General features: G+C 46.4%; 2 protein-coding genes and 1 non-coding gene across 3 annotated transcripts; 1 reads left to right on the top strand and 2 right to left on the bottom strand.

The window, feature by feature from the left end:
- Positions 1 to 2895: 2895 nt before the first annotated feature.
- Positions 2896 to 3304, top strand: LOC121451964 (40S ribosomal protein S20-like). The gene has a single exon (XM_041657809.1). It carries the CDS (start codon positions 2896 to 2898, stop codon positions 3256 to 3258), a length of 363 nt encoding a protein of 120 aa, XP_041513743.1. The 3' UTR covers positions 3259 to 3304.
- Positions 3305 to 5893: 2589 nt separating this feature from the next.
- On the bottom strand, positions 5894 to 23314 carry Cfap418 (cilia and flagella associated protein 418). Its single transcript, XM_041657575.1, has 6 exons — positions 22923 to 23314; positions 18891 to 18978; positions 16821 to 16888; positions 16222 to 16287; positions 10302 to 10397; positions 5894 to 7521 (listed from the first exon to the last, which is right to left on the bottom strand). Exons 1-6 carry the CDS (start codon positions 23132 to 23134, stop codon positions 7368 to 7370), a joined length of 684 nt encoding a protein of 227 aa, XP_041513509.1. The 5' UTR covers positions 23135 to 23314; the 3' UTR covers positions 5894 to 7367.
- A 181-nt stretch (positions 23315 to 23495) lies between these two features.
- On the bottom strand, positions 23496 to 23577 carry Trnas-aga. Its single transcript has one exon. It is a non-coding gene; the product is annotated as a tRNA-Ser (tRNA).

The raw sequence follows: 23577 nt of genomic DNA, 5'->3' as shown, positions 1-23577 counted from the left end.
CCAGCCTGGCTATATTCTGTTAAACCCACTGGCTGAAAGCAGCTTCTTTATCCATTAACCAATCAAAGCAACACCTATACAGAAGGACTTCCCACACCATGTGGATTTTTTTTTCTTTTTTTTTCCAAGACAGGGTTTCTCTGTGTAGCTTTGGCTGTCCTGGAACTCACTCTGTAGACCAGGCTGGCCCTGAACTCACAGAGATCCACCTGTCTCTGCCTCTCGAGTGCTGGGATTAAAGGCATGCGCCACCACTACCTGGCATAGCCTGTGGATTTTTGGGTGAAATGGAGAAGCTGGAATCATGCCCTGGTGTTCTTTTCCAAGCCATCTTCTCTCCATTGTTCCTCTGCAAAGCCCACTGAGAGAAGGAATGAAATGTCACCAGCCATATAGTGTGCACCTTAAGACACCCATGGAGAGGCCGTGAGTTAGCCGGGGCGCAGCTGATGGCCTTCCTGCCTTCTCCTCACACAGTGCTTCCTTCTTGGTGCTCTCACAGTTGGAGGCTTCAGCAGGACTGAGGACTGGTGCTGTGTCTGGGGAGAGAGTTTCTAGGCCCCCACCTAAGTGGCAGTTGTTAGGGAACCAGCAGCATGGATGCAGAAACCCAGACTTGGTCTGGGGTGACTGAGAGTGGTGCAGGTGGATGTCTGTGGGGCTGGAGGACACGTGTGGGCTCCTGGGTCCAGGGCATTTCCTATGTCTGGAAAGCAAGACGCCAGTCAGAACATTCAGCAAGGGCCTTGAGTTTAGCGTCTGTTAGTGGCAGATGGCACTATACACTGGCATGGCATGATGACGGGACTGAAGGGACTTAGCTCCTGGCATCCAGTCCTTCTGTAGGGCAAGAACACGAACGGTGGCTCATGGACAGAGGGAGAGGACTCTGAACTGTGCCTGTCTGTGCCATTTTCTGTAAAATTTAGGGTAGATACCAGGTAAACAGGACTGGTCTTTTGGGGCAGAGGGAGAATTTCTGCTTTTCTACACTGCATTTTTTATGCACAAAAATGTGAGTTTCAGATAATCATTTTTTTGTTTTTTACAGTAATAAAATCTTAAAAATAAAACCTAATCACTATACCCTTGGAATGTTTGTGCTGAACACGCATGTTCAAAGGTCACGAAGATACGGTTTCCTGGCCTCAAATGCCTGTCAGCACAAGCCTACACTCCTCTACCAAGGCCAGAGCAATTGGTCTCCCATTGCTTCAGGCAGCCGAGGAACCACTTTCTCTCTCCCACTCTGTCTTAGATCCTCAGAAGTGCTGCAGGAACAGATTCCAGAGGTGAAGGCGAATTCTTCTAAGGTGGCTGGCTTCAAGTGCATCTGGCCAGAAAGTGCCACCAAAGCCTCCCCTAACAAGATTCAACTAAGCGATGCTTATTCTTTTTGCCTTAAAAAACAAAGTTGTGTGGATTAGAATGGGGCTTTTTTACCCAGAGAGAAAAAAAAAATAGCCATTGTTAACAACAGCAGGTAGAGTTGATGAGAAAATAAAAGGGAGGTTTTCCCAAGAGACCAACGCCAAGAAGGAAAATGTGGTATTTGGTGCAGGTCTGCCCCCTATGGACCAGATTCTCAATTTACGGGGTTAACTGAAGGGCTCTGACTGCTATGACCTTGATGCCACCCTTGCCCCTTTTTACTGCCACCTGATGCCACTCCCCAGGTTAAGGCAGCCTCAGGGACTTTCTCCTTTCCTGGCTCCCTTGGCTTGGAATGTGACCTGGGGACTCAACCAAGTACCCGCTGCAGTGAGAATTTTAGACCAGGAAAGGGGAAGTTTTAAGAGACAAGCTTTCCTTTCCTGTCTGGGAGCAGTGTGTATTTCTAGCCCATACTGACATGTAGCAAGGCAGTTTCCATCTTGGTCACATTGGAACAATGATGAGCCACAAGATGTCTAGAGTTGTCTCCCCAGGTTGTGAAATAGTGTGATGCTTTGTCTGGTCTGATTTGATTCTGATGTCTGGTTATGATTGAGCCAAAGACACTGGCCCAAGAGACCAATTACGTTAACTCCTTTGGAAATGGCCTGTCTTACTAGCCCGACTCCTGCCTGATCACCAGGGGCCCTGGGCTCTCTTGCTAGACACCGGGCACAGGATGGCGAGTATTTAAACACATTCCTGTGTGCTTTGAGTCCTTTCTAAGGGTCATGTTGGATCTCCTGCTATCAGACGAAGCTCGGTGGGACCATGAAGCAAGCCATGAGGGGCAAGTCAGTAAGCGGCACCCTCCATGGCCTCTGCATCAGTTCCTGCTTCCAGGTTCCTGTCCTGCAAGTTCCTGCCCTCACTGCTTCTGCTGACGAACTGTTATCAGGAACTGTGACTGAAATACACCTTTTCCTCCCATGGTTGCTATTGGTAATGGGGATTCTTCACAGCAAACCCTGTTGGGAGCATTTGGAGTCCTGGCCTCCAGCTGCTCTTCTCTGCTAAAGATCTTTACTTTCCTTCTGATCTGAGTTACTGAAAGCTGTGTCAAAGTTATTTACCAGCTCTGCTTCACGAGCACGTGTTGCCTTGCCTTGAGGATCAGAGGATAAGGTTTTCACCTGTTGGCCCACCTGACTGTGTTGGGTATATAAGCCTCCGTGGTGCTATTGAATAGAGGGCTTCTTACCAGTGACTAGAGGTCCATGTCTCTGTCTCTCTGTCTGTGTGTTTGTATGTTTCAACCTCCAGCCCCTTGCCCGAAGCTCACAAACTGTACGGTAGCAGATAGAGCACAGACAGGCGTTGTGCGCTGCAAAACCCTAAAACACTAGTCTTGAGGCGTGGTGGTGTGCGCCGCGAAGCTCTGCTCTGCCTGCTCTTGTCCTGACTCACCGCTCTTTGCTCCCCGCCGAGGAACAAGTCGGTCTGGAAGCCCACACTGCAGCCATGGCTTTCAAAGACACCGGGAAGACGCCCGTGGAGCCCGAGGTGGCCATCCACCACCGCATCCGGATCACGCTCACCAGCCGCAACGTGAAGTCGCTGGAGAAGGTGTGTGCCGACCTGATCAGAGGTGCCAAGGAGAAGAACCTGAAAGTGAAGGGGCTGGTGCGCATGCCTACCAAGACCCTGAGGATCAGTACGAGAAAAACACCTTGTGGTGAAGGCTCCAAGACATGGGATCGTTTCCAAAAGAGAATCCACAAGCGCCTCATTGACTTGCACAGCCCCTCCGAGATAGTTAAGCAAATCACGTCCATCAGTATTGAGCCGGGCGTGGAGGTTGAAGTCACCATTGCAGATGCCTAAGTCAACTGTTTTCATAAATTGACTAAAAAAAAAACCCACTTAGTCTTACAGTAGAATAAATGAAATAGCAGGGATGCTGGGCCTCGCTGTAGACAGATGAATCAGGCTTCTGAACTTGAGGCCTGGGTACGGCACTTCCGAATGTTTTCCTGTTGACCCGGTCTAAAGCCATCTTACTGCTGGGGTAAGCCGAGTTCTTTACTGCACAGCACTGCGGGCTGGTGTGTAACCGACATTACAATATTCTAATGTGCCTTCCTGTATTACAAAGACTAAGTCATGAATGGTATATGTTCCCGTGTGGGTCCTGGGGATTGAACTCAGGTTATCAGGCTTTGATGGCAAATGCTTGTACCCACCGCACCACCGCAACCAACCAAGATTAGCCCCTCACCCCACGGTGACACAATTAAGTGCCAGCCTTTTTCTATTTGTCATTTGTGTTCATCAGTGTAAAAGTAAATCAATGTCTGAGTGCTGTGAAAATAGATCTGGAAGCTCTTGGGGTGGATTTCACTTTGAGAACTGATGTGTCTAAGAAACACCGCGGAAAATGAGTTGCAGTGACAGAGCAAGATGAGGCAGTCCAGCAGAATGCCATGTGTGCCTGAGAACTGGCGGGCAGGAAGAGGGAAGGGCCGGGGCAGAGGCACCTCAAGATAGAATGGAACCAGGAATACCTTCATGGCGGCTTCTGTAGGTTTAAGTCGCCCTCAGCAAGCCATGAGAGCATTTTTCTACACGGTTTAATTGGTGTGTATGTTGATATGTAAGACTTTAAGACAATCCTGAAGCCATTTTTGACAATTATGAATCCTCAGCCCCTGTGCCATAGTGCTTCCCCTCCTCCCCTGGGAACCAAGGACCTAACAGCTACACTCGTACATACTCAGTTCCTGAACAATTACCCATATACGTATGTTTTGGTTTGGTCCCCTGGGAAACAGGGTCAAAATGACCTCTTACCTCATCTGATCTGGCAACAGTTCTCCAGACAATTATTGGTAATAGCCCTTTCGAATAAGCCAATCAGAATAGTCAAAGAACAACCCCCCTTACTTCTGTGGCCCCTTTAAAAGTAGACTGTACCAGCTATTCGAGGTCCCTCGGCTTCCCGAATGCTGGGGGACCCTGTCATGACAGAATTAATAAAATCCTCATGCTTTTGCATCAGCTGTGGTGTATGAGATGGTCTCTGGGGGCGACTCCTTCTCGGTGTTTGGATGCTAGAGTCCAACAGATATACTAAGTCAGGGTCTATAGTCCTGGCTGTCCTGTAACTCATAGAGATCCTTCTGCCTCTGCTTCCCAAGTGCTGGGACTAAAGGTGTGTCCACACCTCAGCTGTGCTGTGTGCCTTTCACCAGACTATCCCAGAGTTCAGGGTCATCTCTGTAGGTTAAAAGGCAGCTGGAGTCACATGGTAAGGCCCTGTCTCAACGAACGAAAACCCAAAGATACAACTTAAATAAAGGTGGCCACGTTACATTCATTAATGATGAAATCAAAAGCAGCAGTGCTGATTTTTCTTATGGGGAAGATCTGCGGGAATGAACGGCTGCTACGTGATTTCAACAGATGGAATTTATCTCCGAAGGAAACAAAATGCTGTAACCAAACACTGTGATTGTCACTTTTCATGTTCCATGACTTAGGCCTAGCAGCAAGCTCACATAGAGACGCCACTGTTCACACAGACCGTCTGCACGATGCCCACACTCAAGCAGCACTGGGAACCCGGTCTCAACCCTGGTTCTAGAGTACTTCACTTATTACAGAGCAATTCAGGGAGGGGAAAGTTAACTGGCCTGCATACCTGCGTCTATATATCCTATGCAATCTTTTTAAAACCCTTTCAATCTGATCACAGCATGTAAAAAAAAAATCACGTTTGTTTGTGCGTGCACATGTGGGTGCACACCTGCTATTGTGTGTGTGAGTATGAGTAGGTCAGAGGACACCATAGGTTGTTAGGTTGGCAGCAAGCACCTTCACCTGCTGGCCCATCTCACTGCCCTACTTTCCTTTGAGACAAGGGATCACACAGCCCAGAATACAGCTGATCCTCTGTCTACTTCTGCAGAACTGGAACTGTGGTGTGTGTCACAGTGTCTTTTTATGCAGAGATGGGACTCAGACCCAGGGTTCCGAGCATGCTAGACAAGCACTCTGCTGAGCAACACTCCCGCCATCATTATGGCCTTCCCACGTGTGTACATTTGCTTGGTTCTTATTCCCCGCCCAGCCTCCTCCATCCCTCCTCTCCCCAAACAGCCCCCCTTTCTGCTTTCATGTCACGTGTATTCCTTTATTTTGTCTCAGTCCCCTCCCCACCTTCAGACCAATGTGGTCTTTTAAATGTGGCACAAACCCGAAGACAGACGCAGTGAGGTCTCCACGAGACACTGAAGATGCGTGAGGTGACAGACACAGTGCAGTCCTGGGGAGCAGTGTCTCACTCTGTAGGCCGGGCTGGCCGTGAACTCACGCCCTCTTGCCTCAGTCTCTCAGGTGCTGGGCTTACAAGTGTGCACCGCTGTGCTCAACCTTCATGAGTCTGAGTGCATACGTGCATGGGGGGATATGTGCTGTCAATCAAAATTTCCATGTTTATTACATAATTACACAGAGATATATTTTTGAGGAATAAAAAGATTTATTTAAAGATAAAACTTGTAAATATATCTTGATACAAAAATGAGGGCATCAGCCATTGAGATTTCTTTTGTTGCAACTAGAGTTATTTACAAGTGCATAAGTGTGTCACAGTCAGGAAAAGCTTGCTTTTCTTTCTTTCTCTTGTTTTGTACTGCTGGGAACGACTTAGGACCTTGCCCATGCTTTGCCAGTGCTCTACCGAGCCAGACCCCAGCCTGGGCACAGGCTTTTAGCGTAGAGGGTGCTAGGTGGCTGGAACAGAGCTAACATAAAACCAAGCAGCTCAGATCTGTGCTACAGTTTACATCCTTCAGAGTGCCCTGTGTCACACACCTACACCAGATAACAGACACACAGTAGGATCCTTCAGAGTGCCCTGTGTCACACACCTACACCAGATAACAGACACACAGTAGGATCCTTCAGAGTGCCCTGTGTCACACACCTACACCAGATAACAGACACACAGTAGGATCCTTCAGAGCGCCCTGTGTCACACACCTACACCAGATAACAGACACACAGTAGGATCCTTCAGAGCGCCCTGTGTCACACACCTACACCAGACAGGCACACGGGGAGCAGGCACACAGTAGAATTTTGGCAGACTGGGAACAAAGCAGAGATACTGCATTTCTTGAACATGTTGTGGTGACACAGTTCCTCCCCTCTTGGTGTGGCCAGGCAGGAGCCCAACAGGCTACCACTGGTTAGCTATGCTTCAATAATGATGTATCAACCTGATCGTACTAGAAAAGTCCACAGTTGCCTGAAAAGGTTGCTGTTTATGTGATGGAATTATGGAGTTTAATTGAAAAACCCAACCCAACAACAGTCCTACTTATTTGAAGGACTTTAGTCATTTTAGATACACCGAAAACCTTTTATATATAAATAGATATTTACTAATATAAAACTAACTTGATATTTCAATGAGCACAGGAGGGAACTATACTACAATGGAGATGTTACTATTATTGTCACTATTGTGCATAATACTGAACTGAGTGAGAGACACCATGAGGCACATATACGGTGGGCGGGGGTTCACAACACACTGCACCCTCGACAACCCTCAGCGCACCAGTGGCCATCTCTTCTCTCTCAGGTTGAACTCATGGTAAGAGCAGAAACCATGGGCACGTGCGACAGTGACCTCTCTGCCCTGGCCAGCGGGTGTCTGTCAGCCACGACACACGAGAATGCGCTAGAGAGCGTGAGCAGCCACTGCTGCAGCTGCGATGGAAAGGCTGTAAATTTGCACAAACTGCCACAATTTAAATCTCTAGCAGGAGACAGGCTAGTAAATTCAGATATTTTAACCTACTAAGTAAGACGCCTGTGCCAAAAGGAGTACTGTCCCGGTGTCCTGGTGTCCCGGGACATTATTTTCTGGTGAGCAGAGCGTGCTCTCAGAAATGCCGCTGTCGGAAGGTGGACGGCCTGCGCCCTCAGTGTTTACCACACACCCAGCGGAGCTGATGCTCTGTCTGCAGGTCCGTCAGCTCCTCAACAGTCCTCCAGCTACACTGGCAAGCATATGCCCGGGCTCCTTTCTTCTGGACCAACTTTGCTTTCAGTTTGTGGAATTCCGGCATGTTGTTCCTATGGCAAAACAGGCAGGCTTGAGCACAGTGTCTGTGCTTGGTGTTTCACGACACAGAAGAAGAAAAGTCCTGCTAGGTGGTCTGTCACGACTGTGTTCTCGGGCCGCAGTACTGCTAATGGCAATCTTCTAGATGCGACTGCTCTGAAGGATCACCCATGTCACTACTCAGAGACGACACGGATGGGAATGGAATGGACCCTTCCCCTGTGCCATAGAGGCAGTGGCAGGAAAGGCGGGCTGCTGGCTTCTATTACTTCTGTTACAGCACACTTCTATCACGAGGGGAACAAGCCCTTCTCTATGCTGAGCTCATCTCCTTCACTTGCTCAAATCACCTGCTTATTTATTATATCATCAATAAAATACCTATCCTGAAGTCTGAATAATGCAAAAAGTAACTGAAGTTATTAAAATGATAACCATTGGCTTTGATTGTATTATAAGAATATGGAAGTTACTGTAAGTTTGGTTACTAAAGAAAATCAATTATGATCTTTATGCATTATGTTTATGAACATAAATTATTGGAAAATAAAACTGGACAAGCTAAAAATAAAATATTGGAAAAACCCCCAAGAGAAATGATGAAAGGCAGAGCACACGCTAACGATGCATGACAGTCTCTACACTGCCCCCTGGTGGTCAATGTGTGCTAACTCAGACACTTCAGACGGTGAGAACCTAAGAAAACCCTAGAGACTTTCAGGGCCAAGTGCCTAAGCTTGGAAAAGTGACACTTCTACCAGCAGTAACCTAGCTAGGGTTATGAAGATCTAGGGCAATAACAGAGTAATATGGTTTTATGAGAATGAAAAACCCAGTAAAACTAAGTCAACGAAATGAGCTAAAACATCTCTGCACCAGCTTCTTCCAAGCTGCCCTCTTGGGTATCCACAGCCAATCCCATGGGTTCAGATGAAATTCCTCCCAGAGCTTCAGAGACAGTTTCAACAGTATCTGCAATCCAATGTTTAGCCCCTTCCATCTGTGAACTAAGGCACTTGTCCTAAGATGCTGTTGGCGATGTCTCTGGCACACCTGCTCCATTTTGCCATTCTCACTGCTGTGATCCACAAAATGTAACTCTGTGTTACTGTACCATCTCTTCATCAATCCTAATGATTCTCCACTGGCCTGATTTCCCCTACACAGTAGTCCATTATCCCTTAAAAGCTAAGGGATATAAACCCTTATACCCTATAAACTGATCACCAAGGAAACAGGCAGGAAAATGCCACAAGTTCAACATCTTGGTCTGCTAAGGAAGTTCCAGGCCAGCTATAGCTACACTGCAAAACTCTGTCTCAACATACAAAACAAAACTGATGTTTGCATAGGCCTCTCTCCAAATGAAGTTTTCAGCTGTGAGTTGAACTCCTCACTATTGCTGACCCCTACACTGCGCCAGCCCTTGCCATCTCTGCTCTTGTTCAGACTTTTCGGACTCCCACCATGCCATGTGATTCACCTCTCTCTGTGCCTTTAAAAACAGCCCGAGTGCCACGGCCACAGTTGTGCTCAGAGTCTGGATGCTGCAGGTGAAGTGCACCCACCATCCTGTCCTCCAGCTCCACTGTCACCCTTAAGTGCATGTTCTCTGCCCATCTCCCTCTTAAAGCACCCCGACAAGGAGCCAGAGAATGCCTGTTGGTAAGAAACGCTAAGGAGTTACAGGCCACAGACGCATCATCAGTGGCTGGCGCCGTGGCTGAGATAACCAGATTCTCTAGTTGTTTCATTCTCTTGTTTTCTAAACATACATACTCTTAAGTATCTTGAGGACTCGGGTTGTATTTTTCACTGATTTATGTAACTAGCTAGCTTATTATAATTATTATTAGTTTTAATAATTTAGTATAATAATCCTAGTAATCACTACTTTAAGTAAATTATATGTTAAAATGAGACTACCAAACATCTGGAGTAAAGTGACTGGTGTCTATTTTTTTGTGACAAAGTCTGATCTTGAATTCACTGTCGTCCTGCTTCAGTTTCCAGAGAGTACCCATGTCTGCCATTCTAGAAGAGTGAGACCCCACACATTTCTCACGTCCCAAGTCAGTCACTTACAAAGTCACTTTGTGCCTGTGCTCGCTACTGTTTAGATGTCACACACACCTTACTATCCTAAGTCTATAACAATTCATGTTCATGACTTATGAGAATCAGACACTTGTTAGATTAACCAGCAGACAGTGAACAGCAAAACCCAACCAAGTGAACAATGGCATTCTCAGAGCTCTGCCCTGGTGTGGAGCGCGCAAAGGTTGTGGGCACAGGAATCAATGAGGCAGTTCTGTGTCCTTATTCAGAACACACCCTTATTTAGGCTGACAACAAACAGAGGGAAAGGAAGTGAGGAGGAGGGGAGCTAGGCCCACATGACTGGACAAGCAGACCAACAGTACAACAAAGTGAGACACAAAAAGCCGTTGGTACATTTTCAAGATGTGGTGCTTTGAGAGAAAATGGCCCCCAAAGGGAGTGGCACTAATAGGTGTGGCCTTAATGGAGGAAGTGTGTCCCGGTGGGGCAGGCTTCCCGCAGTATGACAGTCAGTTCAACTTCCTGTTGTCTGCAAGGACTCTCGGCTATTCCTCCAGCACCATGCCTGCTTCTATGCTACCATGCTCCCAGCATGATGATAATGGACCGAACCCCTGACATCTGAGTCCCCTCAACTAAATATTTTCCTTATAAGAGTTGCTGTGGTCATGGTGTCTCTTGTCAACAATACAAATGCTAAGACACAGGATGAAATTCTTGAGAAACATACCTGAAGAACAGGTAATCACATGATTTGTCCCACATATAGTCATTGTAGCTCACTATCCGGAAATCACAGGCTATACAACGCAGCTGGTCACATGCTCTGGTCAGAGAGAAAGAAAGATGCGTTAAAGATGAGCTGTTTAAATAGGAAAATACAGTGGCATGCTCCAGATAACCGAATAAGCAACAGAAAGGTCTGGATTAATGATTGCAATTGTTTGCATCAGAGGACTGTTTATGTGTTTAAGCTTTCTGGCTGGATATGGTGGCACATTCCTCTAATCCCAGCACTTGGGAGATATCCGGTACTGAGTTCAAAGTCAGCCCATCTTTCTATAGTGATTTCTAAGCCAGCCAGGGTTATACTACACAGCAAGACCCTGTCTCAAAAAAAATTAAATAAAAAGCTTCCAGGTTATTTCTCACATCTAGCTTATAAATATTTCACACAATACATAGACAAATGAATATTATATGGACATACAGTGTCAGATTGGCAGATCGAAGAATATAATTGCCACACTGAGAAACTGTCTTCAAGAAAGCACCATTTCTGGAGCCATCACTGGTTTGCTTGTCTTAGATTCTAGTGAGAGGTAAACTAAGTAGCACTCACTGTGAATAAGTCATTAGTTTGTTAGAAGAGCAGGGCAATGAGATTAGGAGTCCTGGGAGGAGATGGGTAGGGATTCTGAACAGGGCAGCCTGGACTGGCCTCATTCACAGGGCATATCTGAACACTGTGTACCGACGGCAAGGATGCAATGAAGAGCAAGGTTGTGAGTGTGCTGGACAGCAGGAGCAGGCAGAGTGGCCCTCAGGGACTGCCAAGAAGACCACGTGACAAGCAAGTCTCCTGGAGGTACCATGTTGTAGCATTATGTGCAGAGATGCTAACCATAAGGAAAGTGGTAACATATAGTAAGTTTAAAAAGAATTACGAATTGTTGCTGCAGCAACAGAAACAGCTATTATTTGAAATATTTAATAAACAAATTCAATGGATACATTTAATAAAAACTAAAAGTTGATGAGTTGTTAAGACACACCCAGGGAGAGAAGAGGGAAGAGAGGAAGAGGGAAGGAGGGAGAGCGAGGGGAAGAGAGAGGGGAGAGAGAGCGCGCATGCACCGTCAACTGGTTCACTCCTACATACTAAGTACTTCCAAGTGACAACAAAGCGAACAAGATAATTTCTGTGTGACTAGTGAGCCAGTGCACACGCCGGCTCTGAGCACAAAGGAATAGCCAAGGAATTTCCTTGTGACTCATTTTTTCTTTTTTTTTTTTAATATTTATTTATTTATTTATTATGTATACAATGTTTTGTCTGGGTGTATGCCTGCTGGCCAGAAGAGGGCACAGATCTCATTACAGATGGCTGTGAGCCACCATGTGGTTGCTGGAAATTGAACTCAGGACCTTTGGAAGAGCAGGCACTGCTCTTAACCTCTGAGCCATCTCTCCAGCCCTCATTTTTTCTTTTTATATTCCAATTTTGCTTTTGTTCTTTTCGATAGTGTGTTGTTTCAATATATTTTACTAATATACTTTTTCAGTAATATTTCTGTAACAAAACAAACCAATTATTAGACTTTTTATTTTGAAATTAAAATACAGGCTAGGAAGGTGGCACATGCCTGTAGCCCCAATACTTTTAAGATGGAGGCGGAGATCATCATTGGCTAATGGTGAGTTCAAGGCCAGCCTGGACTGTATGAGCCTATCTCAGACTTTAGATACATAACTTCTAAACCGAGTAACACTGGAAAACTTTTGGTCTCAAAGCTTCCTTGAGAATGAATATTTCTAAGAGTATCAGTCACAACCAAACATTTACAGTGTTTCACAGGAACTCCTTTTACACTCTTTGTGGTTGCTGAGGCTGTGCAGTTCCTGTGGCATTTCAACCCAGCTGCATTCTAAGCCTTGAATGATGGTCCCCATGGCTCCCGTAACTGTGTTCTTATGCAGATGTAGTTTATTACATGTTCACAACAGAGTGTTAACTTTAATGCCTTAATACATATGTGCAATTTGGCTGAATTATTGCTATTGTGGGAACCATAATTTAGATTTTCATGACATTTTATGTGTAAAACCCTCAACCATTATGTTTAATATCGTTTTAAATTTAAATTTTATTGGTTTATCAAATCTATTCACACTACTATATTTCTTTACAAACACTGGCTTTCATAGGACAGTTTGCAGCTAAGACATTACCCTGCTGCCGTGAGCACTGTGATCCTAACCAGTGCTGGGGGAGTGGGGATAACCCAGTTTGCAAGGAGTTTACAAATACATCAACCTACAAATAAGGAGAGAACTTATTTGGCTTGAAAAGGATGCCTCAGCTGGGTGGTGGCAGTGCACACCTTTAATCTCAGCAGTGAGGAGGCAGAGGCAGGTGGATCTCTGTGAGCTGGAGTGAGTTCCAGGACAGCCAGAAACCCTGTCTCAAAAAAACCATAAACAAACAAATCCCCCAAAACAGAAAAAACAAATCAAAAACCAAAATTAGCCACCCTCCAGTCAAAATAAAAAACAAACAAACAAACAAATAAACCAAAACCAAAAGGAAAGGATGCCCAGTCTTATCTAGACCACTTGTCCACGACACCACGTTCCACATCCTTCCCACCCGCTGGGCAAAGACTTCAATGTCCACACTCTGCTCACAGTCTGCATTAGCCCTACACTGGAGCTCAGTGCAGGAATCCAACGAGGGAAACGAACAAGCACAGCACAGCTGACTCCCTTTATGCCCTGAACATGAAAACTGTACACACACACACACATGTGACTACTCACTTTATGATAAGGTCATGTTCCAACACAACCCTCCTAAGTGAAAATGGCATGTAGCATATGTAACTATCATACATCACAATACAAAGTAAGCTTACTGGTCGCTAACCTTGTGACTGGTTCACTGTCCCTGCCCAGCACCCAGAGAGAATCATACTATATACTGGGAAAAGACAAAAATTATTAAAAATTAAAATATGGCTAATGAACTGAATGTGTTAGTCATGTTGGAGCCACTGTAAGTCAAATATCTGTTAGCATAAAATAACATAAAATTATGATTCCAATAAAGAATAAATTTAGTATTTTCCCGTAAAATATGAAGGGACTATATATACTAAGGAGGTGTTTTTATGTTTATTCAACTGCTAGGCAGAACTGACCATTTTATGGATGTTTGTAGTAGGAATGTCCTGAATAGTTCTTCCACATATCCGCCCAGACTCTACAGTTCTTAGTTAAATCCAATCCGATCTACACAGAGGGCAAGAAAGGCTTGATACTTGGACAGTTTCAAAGTAATATTGGCTGGCTAGGTATGGCATCACCTGCCTGTAATCAGCACCTGAGGGGCAGAGGCAGGAGGATCAGGAGTTCTAATTCTTCTTGTCTGTATGGTGAGCTTGAGGATAGCCTGGGCTACAAGACACTTCACATCAAAACAAAAGCCCAAGCAGCAGCTCTAACAGTGGAGCAGCTAAGAGCCTTCCTTTTCACATAATGGAGTCTGACACAAGAATCAGGTTACCAGCGTGAGCCCTTGCTTTCTAACAAAGCATCCACTGATGCTGGGACATCACCTGGGAGCCTTTATGTCCAGGGCTGGGTGAAGAAACAGGATTTTGCTATGTAGCTATGGCCGGCCTGGTCTTACTCTGTAGTCCAGGCTGCTCTCAAACTTGTGGCAAGCCTCCTGCCTCACACTCTCAAGTGCTGGTGTTATAGGCATATAACGTCATAGGTTAGTAGACCAGGCTATTTGGAAGGCATTCTTCTCATTCACGTATCTGTTTCTGTGTGTGTGAACGTGTGGATGTCAGAGGACGAGCTCCAGGATTAGTTCCCTCCGTCTACCATGTGGGCTCTGGGCTCCAGCTTAGGTCACGAGGCTTGGCCGCAATGCATTTCCGTCCACTGAGCCCTCTGCTGGCTCTGTTACTCACTGCCTTCTCTACCACAGACATTTATTCTTCAAACTCTTTCAACTCCACACTCTAAATCTGAAATCTGACTTCCTTTCCTTACAGTCAGTCACACCCAGGTCACAGCTAGCTCCCTTTCTCTTTCCCCTACACTGTGGAGAATTCAGCCCCAGTGACTCCTCTTCTGGACCCTCTTCTGCTTTATTTCCCAGATTCCACGTCATCTGGCAGCCTGTGACTTTTTCCTGTGGTGCTGTGAAAGGTCTCACGATATTTAAAGGCAAGGATCCTGAGCAAGGCTTTAGAAGATACACTCCTTCTCAAGGGATGGGGTGGGCAGGACTGAGTGACGGGCATGCTGCCCCCAGAGCCCGCCCTTCCCTTTCAGGCTCTGCCCTAAGCCTCACCCTTCCCTGCTTCTCCACTGGTCACTTCCCTTGGTCAACTAGCACAGGGCTTGGGTATGCATTCACAGCATTTAGATGAAGAAACAAACAAGACAGACATTAAAATGGAGTAAGAAAATGAATCTGAGTAACTAATGTGAACAGAGCATCTGAGACGAGGGGATGTGTGTTAGGAAGGCGCACCCTCCCAGACCGACAGATGCTAAGATTCTGGGAGGCAGCACCTGCCTCAGGGTTTATTCAGGGAAGAAACTGGAGAAAAGAGGAGGACCACACACTTTAGTGAGCACAGTAGTGAGCTTAGAGTGAGAGGGGCACCAGTGGCAACTCGGCTGCCACGGGACAGGAGACAGGCATTTCGGCTCTGCCATCCTGAAGGCTGGATGCGTGTGAGCTTTGGGAAGTGGAGTGGGTGGGAGCAGAAATTGCAGCTGTAGTTCCCGGCAATGTGACAAAAGTCGCCTGCAGGTGACACAGCTCTGAAAATGAGTGAGTACAACCGAGCTAACAGGTAGACCATAGCTTCCTCTAAGGTCTCTGCGGGGACAGGTCTCAGTGCGCGATGACTAACTGCTCTCAGTTCTTTAGACAGCAGGCAGCACTCAGCTTCCCAACTTCACTTTGGTCCTATGGCTACTCCTTCCTGGATTAGTAATCCAGGCTGGCATCACCCCAACTCCCCATTTCTTTTTGTGGCCCCACTTCTATTATTCAGAAGTGTAATCAATATACAATCACTTGACCTAGGTTTTTCTTCTTAAAAATGAATAAAAAGAAAAAAGTGCTTTAGGAACAAGTAGGAAAAAAGATAATGAGCAATTTAGGCAAGCGGGCCTCTGCCGAAGACAGAGTCAAGCGTAGCAGGCAGTGCAAACATTTGCTTACAGTCAGTTTTCTCCCAGCCTGTGAAAACGGTAAAGGAGTGTGCTGGAAGGGACAGGGTTTGCAGTGAGTGGCACCTTGACTCCACGTGAGGGCAGGGTCTTAAAGTGGTGGGAAGAGACAAGAAATGCCAGGTTTCTGTTTTAGAAATGTAAAGCCCAGCTTGAGAACTCTGTTAACACAGACCTTTACTTTCTCATGTCTTCTGGCTCCATCAGTGAGGACAAGGCACTGCATCTGCTATACAGCTGCCTCAGTTTACCTACACGAGCCAGCCTTTCACATCTGCACACGCCCCTGCTGCTCTGTAAAAACGTGGGTAGGACTCAAGTGACCCAAGTGGGGCTCAGAAAAAGGCAGCACAACAATGAACAATACATACCTGACATTACAACATTTTAAAAAAAATATAGGTCTTGCTGTGTTGGCGCAGGCTGGCCTGGCCTTGGATTTCTAGTGATCACCCAGCCCCAGCCTCCCACAGGCTGGGAGTACAGGCATGTGCCACCTGCACAGCTCAGCCTTGAATAGTTTACTTCCCAAGGATATTAAATGAGTTACCGGTGTCCCTGGACTGGCTGGTACAATGCACAGCTCTCATTGTAGAGTGGGCTGGTGCCAAGGCAGCACACTCTGCCACAGGACAGCCCAGCACACGCACACTGCATTTCCTGCAGCCTACCTCGGCGAGGTGTTTGTTCCAATCCCACATGGAATGGCGCTTCCACTGAGATACACCGGACTGCAACTAGATGTGTTCAGCAGATGGAGAAAAACAAAATTACAACAACAACAAAGAAACACGAGAAGTCAGCTGGTCTCCAGTCTATGTTCTAGTGATCGTGTTCTATGCCTCCCGCAGCAAGCCAACCATTTCAAGGAGGAGATATTTATTACAGCATTACCCTCCATAGGATATAACCTGCATCCAGAAACACTCAAGGAGTTAAAATGAGTCACAGGAAAGTGAGTGCCAATAATGTAAGGAATAAAGTCAATACTAAAGCATGTAACAGAACATTAATTTTGAGAAACCGTTAACACTTTTTTAACACAGCAGAAAATTATTTATAATAGCAATAATCTCCTATTTAATTTCCTTTACACTAAGTGGGCCATAGATCCTAAGCACACCCCAGATATTCCTAGTGGTCTTTTGTCTCAAGGCCAGCTGGCTCTCTGTCCTTAATGCCAATGCTGCTGAAATGGCCACAGAATCTATTGGCCCATCCTCACGGTGTCTGCTCACTCAGCGGGGAATTCACAACAGTCTCCACTTACCTCTTACTGAGGCCTTGAACGGAAGCTCTGACAGATGTGTTACTTGAAGATTTAGATTTAAATTTTTGCTAAAAAACAAAACAAAAATAAAAGACCAAAGGCTCAGAGAACTACTTTATAACAACAGTATTTTAAAATGATGTACTAAGCATTTGGTGGTGTTTTTTCCGAATACCCACAACAGTGATGGCTACTTTCTAAAGGCAGGAGGGAGGAGAGTGCCTGAGGAATTCGCCGTCTAAGAACTGCTCTGCTGCCCCAGCACACCGAGACTTAGCGTCACTTTCTACCTCTGCAGTGATTTCATATGAAGGACCTGCTTAAAACTTTATTCTGGAAAAACTCAACTGAAGAGGGGGGAACAACCCCAAGCCCATTTTTAAAGGTTTTGAATGGTACTTATCTAAACTAAAATTAAATTCCTGTACAACTTCGGGATTATTAATTCTGATCAATTGTAATGATATCAAGCTACATATGAGCATGGAAAAGCCGAGCTACCTGGTCATAGCATACAGTAGTTCCTTATGTTCTGATAACATTGCCGTCATGAGTAGGCATTTATTAAGTGTTAACTATATGAAGTAGCAGACATCATAAACCAACCACATACTAGGACAACTGCCAGCAAGAGAAAGCAAGACAGGGAAATGGCTCCTAAAACTATGCACAGACATGCCTTCATTTCACAGGGCGGCTGAGAAAGTTTAAGAGGCAAAAAATTTCATTTATCCATCTCTCTTAATTTTGACTTGATGTCACACAGGAAACTATTTTGCTGCACCCATAAAGCTTCAACAGGCGCTCAGGCGGCACGCTCACCCCTTGCATGGTGCAGGATCCCAGTGAGACACTAAGCGGGCCACTAACACTGACTGTTGGGTCCTGGGGTTTATGTCTGTGTCCAAGGGCAGCTTCAAACTGCAGGGAGAGTGCAGAAGCCAGGGTGAAGGGCAGGACTCCCAGGACACAGCAGATGCCCTCCTGACAATGTGGGGATGCAAGTCACTACGATTCCCGCTTTCTTTAGCTGGTAAATATTTTATATAGACTTACTCTCTCCTTTATCCAGTTGGAAAACCAGATATATCAGCAAAAACAAAACAAACAAAAAACCAAATACAGAAACTCACATTCACTCAGGACTTACCAAGTCCACAGAAATAAGCTGTTTGTTAAGACAAACTTATAGTTTATTGGTACAAATTTATATATGCACCTTACACTGTACTTAAGACATTTAAGCTATACGTGGATACAAAGAACAGGGGTTCTATCTGAGAAGGAAGGCATAATAACATCACGTTGAACATCTGAAGACGCCAGAGAAGAAGGGGACGCTTGTCTGGAGGGTGTCTTAGAACACAGGTGGTACGAAAACAGAACGGGTATTACAGGGGCAAGGTTTAAGCAGGGTGGCATTGGGGGGTGAGGAGATGAGGAGGAGAGGAAGGCAGGGTTAAGCAAACAGTGTATGAAAAAGCCACATGGAAACCTACTACACTGTATGCCAATTAGGAAGGGTCAGTTAACTTAAAGAAGTTCAGAGAATAAAATAGAGCAAAATACCGCCATGTTCAGAATGATGGGTATGAAGAGTCCCTCACACAGCAGTATATAGGTGGCTGTTACTTTTGGATGTTTACAAAGCTAAAACAGACGAACATCTAAAGTATTAAAGTACTTACAGTTTAGTCAAATCCACTGTTTTGGGATGACACTAATGTCATTGTAGTCTAGACACTAAAAACGTTCCTGTACTGACAGCCAACTGCTGTAGGCCTTTGAGAAATGCATTCTTAGACACTACCTAAGACATCTAAGCGACAGCTTGACCTGTGGAGGATGACTTCTCCAGCAGCAGCTTTTCCCATTTCTTACTCTTGCTGGGGCGTCAACAGAGACAGTTTCCAACATATTACCCTCTCCAATTGTTTAAGTGAAATAACGTCATGTGTACTTCTCAGAGTTCAAGGATTACATCTGGACGGCTACTCTGCCTTACTTTCGAGACTATTCTAAGTATCTTAAATAATGACAGAATTACTGTACACTTAAAACGTGACTTACAAAAGGTTTTTTCTCAAAGTTTGGCTCCTCAAATATCTCATTAATAAGACTGTCAAGGTCATCTTCTTTTTGACATGTTTCTGCTGACCTGAAAGAAAACAGGCACAGAATAAACCTTCAGGACAGACAAGTCAGAGAGTGGAAACACCACCTCTGGAGGGATAACACAAGGGTGTTTTTCAGGTATGGACATATGTCATACCCTGCATGGCTTTGGGACTGACCTGATCGAGGTGACTGGGAGATGGAGAAATGACAGACCTACACACAGAAAGGCTGGGATCGGGTGGGTTGTGTGCTTTGAAGGAGACAGGCCACCAACATGTGGAACTCAGTGCCCATTACAGACAGCAAGAAGAGGGGGCAGCTGAACAGCTTCTGTATGTGCTGGCTCTAACAAGATCAGCTGTCAACAAGCCTCATCAGGAAGGCTGTGCCATTCCTGAGGGTCTGAGGCACTAGGATCCTTGACATGGCCAACCTTGTGTCACTAATGTACTTTCGGGACTTCAACCAAACCCACAGAATAAGCTGTTTGTTGAGAACAAGATATAGTTTATTGGCACAAATTCACATATGGGCCTTACTATTATGCACTTAAGATATCTAAGCCTATGCATTATATTAAAAATGGGAATGCACTTTTCTAAATTATGTCAAGCACTTATACAGAGAATATAAAATATATAGGTTACAAATTCTAACACCATAAAGGGTTCAATTTTAACTCAAACAACTCTTTCTTTCCTAAAGAAGTCAAAGTTCATGTCAGCAAATGATCCAAAAGTGGAGATCCCTCCCCAAAGCCAAAGAACCATTGCTATGTGTCAGAATATCTCAACTGCACCAGGTTCTTCAAGGGAAGCCACCATGCCATTATGAATACAAATGGCTGCCACACAGAACACCCATCTGAGGGAACTCTGGGCTGAGGGTACAGCACACAGCACAGCAACGGGTAGAGTACCTGTTTAGCATGAACACAGTCCTGGGTCCTAATGTCCAGCCAGCACTGCCCAGTCTCCTGCCACTACCCCCCAAAAGTAAATATTTACTACCTGTCAGGCAGCCAGTGTCTTAAGGCTTTCATTGCTTCTGTTTCAGGCGAGGAAAAGACACTGAGATCCAGCAGCGTGTACAAGGCCGTACTAACAAAGGGCAGTTCACACACCACATGTTATGAGACAACTGTTCTTACTGTTTTTATGTTGTGGACACTGTTGATCCACTTCAGAGTTCACTGGACCATTTTATGATTTGTCTTAGAAGATTATTTCTTTGGTTCAAATTCTTTAGAAATGCATTTACTTTGAAACTGAATACTAGGAATGTATCCCTTGTGCCAAATGGTTGATACAATTACCTGCAGACTTAGTTGTCCCTGCTCTCACTTTTATCCTTCATGCCTTTCTCTGTCTACACTGTCATTTTCCTCTGCCTTCCAAGTATGCTAAAGACTTTCCTACCAAGAAAATAACAGCAGCAGCAGCAGCAGCAGCAGCAGCAGCAGCAGCAGCACAACTCTGCCACTCTTGCTCACAGCTGGGGCAGTCTACAGCTATCGTCTGATTCACTACCAGTAACCTACATGGCCGCCCAATCTTAGAACTACTGATACCGGGTCAGATAACCCTGTATGTTGAGACAGGGTGCTATTGGACATTACAGGCTGTTTTATAGGGTTCCTATCTACCTCCTAGGTGTTTATAGTATACTTTTTCCCAGTTGTGATAACCAAAAGAACTTCTCTGGCCATTGCAAAATCATCACTGGTCTAGAGATACTAAGCTAGCTGAAGTCATTTAATTTCTCTGAATTGAAGCAGCATCTCTCCAACTGCTTTCAGGTCTAATGTTCTATCTCTGGCTTTGTCTCCACATCTCTCGACTACAGTGCAATTCTTATCTCAAATCACTACATTCAGGTCTCTCTCAGTTCCAATTCTTCTTAATCTTTCAGAAGATGTATGATGGCTTTAACTTTCTGTTTTTGAGAAAGGGTCTTACGATGCAACCCTGGATGGCCTGGAACTCAGAGATCAGTCTGCCTCTGCTTCTTGGATCAAAGGTGTGCGCCACTGGACCCAGGCTATAAAGATGGCCTCATGAGATTTCCTTTTGTTTTTGTTTTTTTTTTCAATTGTTTTATTTGGTGTTTTTCTTAAGTGAAGAAATGGGTGGGTTCCGGGGAAGCAAGGCTGAGGGACAAATCCGAGCACCTCAAGTTATTTGGGAAAACAGCAACAAAAGGCAAAGGTGAAATCCCAGCAAGGGATTCTGCAACTTAGCTTCTGCGTGTTTTGTGGGTGGCCACACCCTACCCTTCCTTTAGTGCAAAGAGGTATTACTACTGTAAACGATTCTTCTAGTCATCAGCACCTCAGTTTGGAATCCACCTGTCTACTTTCAAAGCTCAGGGATAGAATGAGGCAGATACCCACAAAACAAACACAGAACCTCACAGCAGAACCCTCAAACGAGGTCAAAGGTTGTCCCCAAAAGCGCCTCAACTGAAAAGGCTAGACCATAAAACATTCAACACAATGGTGTGTCCAGGACCCAGCTTGCACTGCTAGGGGACAGCCAGGTCACTTACCCTCTATGGCTGATCCACTTCTCCAGCATACAGACAGACAGAGCTCTTAGCACTGCTGTTTCCAACCACTGACACACTCCTGGTCCTTTACGAGCTACCTGCCACACACGGCTGAAACCACTAACCCATCTCTGCCCACTAAGGCTAAGAATACTGCACCTGTGCACAGATGGGAAGCTGCTCACGTGCTCCATCACGCTCAACACCAAGTCCACTGATCCTCGGGAGTTACCAGCCAGCTCTGCACTGATGGGCCGCCACTGCATGCTTCGTGTGTCTTTAGGTCTTTTCACGTTAACCTCAACAATTGGCAGCTGGTTCTGGTTACTCAGTAGTAGTATTCCATGCGTGTGACTAAACAAGAGCCCCAAACCACAGGATAGCACATGTGATGGGGATTAAAGTGTAGGGAACGGAGAACTACCAAGGGGCAGCTCTCACAGAAACCTCTAGGAGCCCTTCTCCACCTAGCGCAGAAAGCAACTCACTAACTTAGGTCCGTTTTTCCCAATTGCCCCTATCCTTGGACCTCAAAGCACACTGGGTGCTTTTTCCTTTGAACTTGGGGTCTCCGAATGAGTGTGTGAAATCCATGAACACAACAAGGCTGAAAACAGATGGCCCCAAAACGTACACTAACTGTCTGACAGTTAAATTCATGTTACAAAAAAACTAACTTGAAGATTTATTTTTGTAACATCTTGCCCAGCTCAAAGGTGACAACCTCCTCTTGGTCGTTGTCAAAGGGGTTATTCTCTGTCTCCTCAATGAGCTCCCAGAAGTGGCTCCTTCACTGGGCCTGGCATTTCCTTCATTGGCCTTTCCCAAATGTTCTAGGCAAGTGACAAATTTCCAAGACTCTAGCAAGGGTTCGTGCCGATCCTAAGCCTTCACTTGAAAGGATAATTCACTGATGTTTATTTTTTATTTTTGTTGAGATACCAAATACTTAAGTGTCCTCAAACTTCGACCTGGATATCAGACATTTGCTGGGCCCCATAACTTGGTGCCATGGGCAATGGGCAAGCAACTGGGCTATTTAATCCCGATGTTTACAATGGATACTTATTTGATAATCAAGTCTAATCTTCTCTAACTCCTCCTTGCGCTTACATCAGACAACAGTAAGATGGAATGGTGTCCTAACAACTGGCCTAGGGTTGCCTGGTAACGGGGTGAGGCAGGACGTTTCAGTCCCGGCACCGCAGCCTGGAACGGAAGGCTGCGTGGCCGGGGCAGTATGGCCCTCGGAGGGGCTTAGGGGAGGAACGCTGCCGGATTCCCCGTTGGGTGAGGGCCGTCAGGTAGGGTCTGGGCTCCCTCGGGCTCGCTCAGGCGCGGGATCCGAGCAGTGAGGGGAAGTAGCCTGCGGCCAGGCCGCCCCGCGGCGGCGGGCGGCTTTGGGCCCAGCACGTCCGTCCACCCGCCCGCGTTCACCTGGGATCCTCCTCCTCCTCCTCGGCTCCGTTCCGGTCGCCGCTAGGGGGCCGCTCGCCCAGGCCCAGCCTCAGGGGGTCGGGGCTGCAGAATTTGCTCTCGACTTCATCCAGGAGCGCATCCAGGTCTTTCGCCATCTTGAGCGGGCGCGAGCGGGCAGGTGGTTTCCACGGCAACGCGGGAGCTCGGCGAGCCCGCACGCCAGTCTGCATGCCCTGCGCGTGCGCAAACCGCCCTCCGCCACGGGACGCGAGTCGCCGCGGCGCCGACGTGCTCGCACTCGCGGCAGCGCGGGGGTCGTGGGTCGGGGCCCGGGTCTGCAGCCACGGGTGGGTTCCGTGGGCGCAGCCTGTCCGGGCCGCGCTCCCCTCGGCTTCGGCGCAGCCTGTGGGCCCCTCTCTACCCTCTTCGATCCCGCTGCGGTGCCTGACCCCAAACCCGGTGTCATCCCCCCCGCCCTGTTCCGACCCCGGGTCGCTTCCGCGGCTGTAAATGTCTTTAATTATTCTGGTGGGAATCGGTAAAAATCTGTGGAGCTAAAACTACGGCCTGTGACAAAAAAGAGCTCCTTCCCGTAGTCGGCAGGATTCGAACCTGCGCGGGGAGACCCCAATGGATTTCTAGTCCATCGCCTTAACCACTCGGCCACGACTAC

This window comes from Microtus oregoni, unplaced genomic scaffold (genome assembly GCF_018167655.1).
Source record: "Microtus oregoni isolate MIOR12 unplaced genomic scaffold, Mior012 000008F_ref0000371, whole genome shotgun sequence".
Taxonomy (NCBI): Eukaryota; Metazoa; Chordata; class Mammalia; order Rodentia; family Cricetidae; genus Microtus; species Microtus oregoni.
This window is presented reverse-complemented; position numbering and strand designations above follow the sequence as displayed.